At 42.7% G+C, this 6,000-nt stretch overlaps 1 protein-coding gene across 4 annotated transcripts in view; it reads right to left on the bottom strand.

Annotated features, from left to right (window-relative positions):
• Positions 1–3,444: 3,444 nt before the first annotated feature.
• The window catches only part of NCAM1 (neural cell adhesion molecule 1), a 231,284-nt gene continuing 228,728 nt past the window's right edge, over positions 3,445–6,000 (bottom strand). For all 4 annotated transcript variants that reach the window (XM_024217345.2, XM_024217346.2, XM_024217347.2 and 1 more), the window contains one exon: positions 3,445–4,782. In XM_024217345.2, the coding sequence (XP_024073113.1) occupies positions 4,662–4,782 (121 nt within the window). In that variant the 3' untranslated portion in view covers positions 3,445–4,661. The remainder of the gene's footprint in view (positions 4,783–6,000) is intronic.

Raw genomic sequence — 6,000 nt, 5'->3', positions numbered from 1 at the left:
CACCTGGGAAATGCTGGTTTGTGACTCAGGATGCTGTTTAAAACATACACCTACCCAGGTATGTGCATGGTTGGTGAACTGGCTCACGACCTTTCCAGCTCACTCTAAACCCATACCTATAATGAGCATTTCCATGTTAAATGTCTTGGGGACAGAATTAGGGGCTGAAAAGAACCAACCTTAAAAATATTCTCCTCTGTGACTGGGCTTGAGTGTTTTACCAAGCGGTCTATGAGGTGGAAGAAGAGCCTCCAGCAACGGTGAGGAATTGGAACAACAGCTGGTCTTGGGAGAGTCCATCCCACAAGTATCACCTCTCACATGGTACAGATCCAAATCCTTCTCTGCTAACGAACATCCATACTGGGTCAGACCAAAGTTCCATCTAGCCCAGTATCCTACCTTCTGACAGTGGCAAAGGCCAGGTACTTCAGAGGGAATGAACAGAACAGGGAATCATCGAGTGATCCATTTACTCAGTCTCCACTCCACTATCAAGATGACCCCTCTTTTAACCGGAACTCACAGTCCCTATTGTCACCACTGTGCTAGTAACAACAGAGGTTGGTGGCTGAACCCCTTGAAGGATCAAATATTAAGCACTAGGAAGGATCTCGTGGGCCTATGTTTGGACACACGACGCACCGGGCAACAAAAAGTTTAGACTTAAGAAGTGGGCTTTTTTTTTTTTGTAATTTTTATTTGAACACAAGTATTCTGACAGAATGCAAAGTCAAAATTCTCCGTTAGTATCAGTATTTACACCGGTGAGAATGGAAATAAAGGTGGTATCAATGTTTCACTTGGTAAAAAGTTTTTTGTTTTTTTATAACAAGATAGAAGGCCCCCAAAAGTAGGGAATGCTGGGTAGGGATGTCAATGGAGGGTCTGAGAACCACTATCAAAACAGCCTATTGCGAAAACCTGGGGTCCGAAGGCTCCATATAAAAGTGTGAAAATAAAACTCCAGTCTAAAAGCTGAACAATTGGATGTGCTGTTGTCTTGGTATTGTATGTATGGTGCAACATGAAATGCAATCACTCCACTACCAGAAGCTGATCAGTCTCGGTGGCTATATAAATATATATGTATGGCAACAACACATATATAAATATATACAATGTAAACGGTGTCAGGTTGGTCCCTCTTCAAAGATTAAAAAAAAATAATGAAAACTAAACTATTTTAGTTCAGAAAAGTGGAATATTTCTAAATTAAAATGACATTCTCTGGTTATGGAGAAGTATAAAAATGCTTTTAAGAGTTGATACGCAAGTACTGATGGTTGAGAAATCTCAAGTCAGTTTTGAAAAAGGGCAGAATGGATTTGACAACTAGTCCAGTAAACACAGCATTTGCTGATATCTAGAAATGATGTCCACTTCATGAGTCTCAATTCAAAGCCCACGGAAGTCAACGGGAGTCTTTCTTATTGACTTGGATGGGCTTTGGATCCGGCTCTGAATTGGTTTCCTATTCGAGACAAATGCCAATTTAGGTATCCATATCACAAGTCCAAGTACTTATCAAACAGACCTTGACCAGTGTCAATGGATTTGTATCTAATCATTAGGATTGTGCAGTATTTGCCTCATAACAGCTGCTCAGCTCTCAAGGGGTAATAACTTATGAGGTATAGAATATAGTTGGCAAAGCAAGTCAAAGCCATCAACAACTTCACACGAATGATGAACAGATTCTCTTGGTAATCATTAAGAACTGAGGTACACACTCTCTCTTCCAACTCATCAATTCCCCCATGGCTATGTGGACTCTTCCTCTCTAGAAGCCATGGTGGCCTTTCATGCCACATTTGATCAATCCATCTCTTAAAAAAATGTTTTCTTAGGGACCATGGGCCAAATCTTCCCCCCAGTTACACCCATGCTGCTCCGATGGGGATAAGCAAGGGTCAGATTTGGTCCAGGATGTTTAATCAAACATCCATCCATCCTAGTGGCATGTTAAGGATGGGCGTTGTGTGAGTGTGCATGTGCATGTGTACATAGATACACACACACGGATAGCCTCCATTTCCATCCCCAGGAGCTGAGAAAAAAATGCAAAAAAAACCCCACATTTAGCAAATGACAAGACCATTATTTTTCACAGTTTGAAATTATAATCTAGCGATGCCACTGTTAAAGACTGCGTCATTATAAGAGTACACTGAAGAGAGTGGTTCAATGTAGCTGAGCCAAACTGCAGTCTCCCCACCCAAAATCTTCTTTCATTTGTTCATTACCATAGCACAAAGGAATGTATGCTGTAGTCAGCTTGGTTTGTTTCTCGTTTAAAGGCTTCTGTTCCTTATAAGACTTATTCTCTTTATTTATTTTCCTGAATAATTTTTTTATCTGAACTATCCGCTACACCTTCCACATCCAAACTATGTTGAAGTTTTTTTTTTTATTTTCATTATTTCAATACTATGACAAAAACCACGTTTCACACTAAAATACTCACGCGCCCACAGTGCACAAGCTTGCAGATCTAAAGTAGAATGGAAAACAAAACAAAAAATTAAAAACAAAATAAAAACCAAAAAAGGGGGAAAATTTCTATACAAAGGCTGGTCTTTCCCCAACCACCCTCTCTGCCTCCTCTGCCCCATCCCTCATTCGCTCTTTTTCTCACCCAAAATTTGCAGTTTTTCTAGGATTCCAAATAGCAGTTGTCACTGATGCTGCCGTAAGAGCGAAGTTCACCCCTGTGCAAAGCTTATGCACCCATCAGCCTCATTTTGAGCACTACAGCTATGATCCAAAGGCCAATGAAGTCAATGGTAGCCTGTCCATCAATGTCAAGAGGCTTCGGATAAGGTCTTTGAGGCCCTGATCCGGTAAAGCATGAGTGGACTACTCAGTGAGCATCAAATCACGCAGTTAAATCTTTACAGGATCAGACCATAAATGTGGTGCATACACCTTGTGTTGGTGAATTTCACCCCAGTGAATGAAAGGACTTTTTAGAGTTTCTACTCCCCAAAAGAAGATACTAGTTTCTTGAAGTGCACAAGCTCTTTCCTTTTAAATCCTAGGGTAAAAGAAAATAGTATTTATTTACCTTTTTTTTTTTTTTTTTTTTCTAAAAATGGGGAACTGGTTTATTCAAACATCTATTCACCGAGACTAGACCAGCCCTGACTGTACAAACTCCCTTTTGCTTCTCAGAGCTGAGGGAGGATTCCTGGAAGGAACAGGGGAGAATGTCTAAGGGTATGTCTACACTTACCCGGTAGTTCGGCGGCGAGCGATCGAACTTCTGGGTTCGACTTATCGCGTCTTGTCTGGACGAGATAAGTCGAACCAGGAAGTGCTCGCCGTCGACTGCGGTACTCCAGCTAGACGAGAGGAGTACTGTGGAGTTGACGGGGGAGCCTGCCTGCCGCGTGTGGACCGAGGTAAGTTCGAACTAAGGTACTTCGAACTTCAGCTACGTTATTCACGTAGCTGAAGTTGCGTATCTTAGTTCGAATTAGGGGTTAGTGTAGACCTGGCCTAAGAAAAGCAGAGAACATATTTCTCTTATGCAGCTGGTCCCTGGTCCAGCAAAGGACTTAAGTGCATGCTTAACTTTAAGCATACTAGTATTTCCATTGACTAGGCCCATGCTTAACGTTAATGCACTTAAATGCATTGCTAGACACAGACCTTGGTTGGTGACAAGTTGTCCACCCACCAAAAGTAAAATGAATGGTGTTACTTATCTTCTTACTCCAGTAAGAAATAATAATTATAATAATAATAATAATTAAAAAAGATAAAGGGGAAACAACTATTGTAAACATCCATATTTTAAAATGTCTCCCTTTGCAAAGCAAGCATGCTAGTAAATCTAATATCTATAGACTGTATTTACTTAAAAAAAGAAGGCAGCTATTTTACACGTACATTTAAACACAACAAAAGTAAAAAAAACATTTGTCGATTGTAAACACTGGAAAAAACAAAAGTTGGCAAAAAGATTTAAAATAAAATTAAAAAAAAAATGTAGAAGTCTGAATACTGCAAATTGAAATATATCCCCGAAGCTGCAATTTTGGCATTCTTCCTAAAAATAATAACAATAATAATAATACCCCCCCAAATAACTGTCTAAGCTGGAGATTGGATTCAGTCACAAAGGGCGAGAGATACTTTGCCTACTGAACAAATATAAAGTGAACAGAAACGTTAACTTATTTACGAGGCTTTACATATTTCAAACTCGACTGAAAAGTATAAAAATAAATTGTGGACTTTGTTCATTCAGTACTGGCTGTACCTGATGGTACAGCTGTTTACTCTGCTAGGCTAACCGAAGAAAAGTCAGGGTTAATTTCCCACCCACCCCAATGAGCTTCCTAACCATTTTGCAACTGATGTTTGTGACCTTGTTTGTTTGAATATATGCAGGGCTCATTGAGCCCTGATCTGGTTGCGGGATCAACCTTTTTTTAAAAAACTTATTTTATTTTTCCTTAAAAGCAAGTGCACAACAAATAGAACCTTCCTACAAACCTACAAAGAAAAAAAAAAAAAGAGATCCTCATTTATGCATTTTTTCACTTTGTCTGTTTTTCTTTTAAAGGCAAAAGACACTAGAGGAATGAGATGTGTGTTGTGTTTTAAATGCTCAGGTGAAGTTGTTCTGTCATTTTTTTCTTTTCTGTTGCTGATCATGCTTTGCTCTCGTTTTCATTTGTTTGTGTGGCTTCGTTGGGGACCGTCTTGACTTCTGCTGGAGGTGTCTTCGGTTCCGTTGCTTGCACCTCAGATTTTTCTTCTACGGGGGTTTTCCTGTGGAAAAGTCACCAAAACAGCACAGTTTAGAGAGAGGCCATCGATTGGTTTATATACTTAGATGTGCTAGGATTAAGGGATCGATATACTTCTAGAATGGCTCCCAGATGTTCCATACAAAGCATCACCCCACCTTCTACAGCAGCGTGACTAGAGCTGGGGGAATATTGCAAAAGACCTTCAGCTTTGGAAATACATTTGCTTGGCCTTCATTCCCATCCCCTTGGGGTTTGCTTTCCATGAATGCTCCACAGAACCAGGCTGCTGCCAGAAGCATTTGCAGGAAATGCAAACGCCGTGTGCATCTGCAATGGAAACTTGATGCTACAAATCACCCCGTCCAATCAAAGGACAGAAACACTACCATGTGACCGGAGTGCCCAATCAAAACAGGTTGAATTTTTAATAGTGGGGGCTTTTTTCTTGGAGGAAGTATTCTGAGAGTAAATCTGAGAACACCACGATAGATGGGCAGAGAGAAAAAGGGATGGAATGTATCCTCCCAGCTCTGAGACTGACATCCTCAGAAACGAGGGCTGTAATTCCCAACTGCCCCAAGTGCAACCTCCTGGGGCCAGCAAGGGGACCCAACTAGTTAGAGAAGCCACAGGGCTACTTCAATGTACACCAGCTACAATGGTCCTGTAGGGGCTCTTCTGCTGGGGGAGGGGAGACTGGTACAATGCATGCACCCCAGCTTCACCCTCAGCCAGCCCTGGGTGCTCACTCGGTGAGTGTCCTCCTCCAGCAGTGCAAGCTAATGTCAGTAAAGACTGATGATCTGGCCCTAACTCTGTGACACAAGAGTAAGCAGTGGGGGATTTCTGGATTTGAGCAAAATCTACCTTGGCTTCCTTGGGAGCCTCAGATCCTTCCTGCTTGCAATGAGTTCACATTTTTCACGTTGAAAACTGTGACCTGGGCAGGGCTGGTGCAAGGAAGTTTCACGCCCTAGGCGAAACTTCCACCTTGCACCACCCCCCCCCCCCGCCAACCCCCCCCCCCGCCTCCCCCCCCAGAGGAGCCCCCCCCGCAGCAGCTACCCACCCCCCGCAGCTAACCCCGCCCGGGGAGCCCCCCCACACACACGGAAGCTAACCCCACCTGGGAAGCCCGCCCCAGCTCACCTCCGCTCTGCCTCCTCCGCTGAGCACGCCGGCACCGCTCTAATTCTCCTCCCGTCCCAGGCTTGTGGCACCGATTGGAGGAGAATTA

Source organism: Terrapene carolina, unplaced genomic scaffold (assembly GCF_002925995.2).
Source record: "Terrapene carolina triunguis isolate 2854851 unplaced genomic scaffold, T_m_triunguis-2.0 Scaffold374, whole genome shotgun sequence".
Taxonomy (NCBI): domain Eukaryota; kingdom Metazoa; phylum Chordata; order Testudines; family Emydidae; genus Terrapene; species Terrapene triunguis.
Note: the sequence above shows the minus strand (reverse complement) of the source record. Positions and strands in the feature narration are given on the sequence as shown.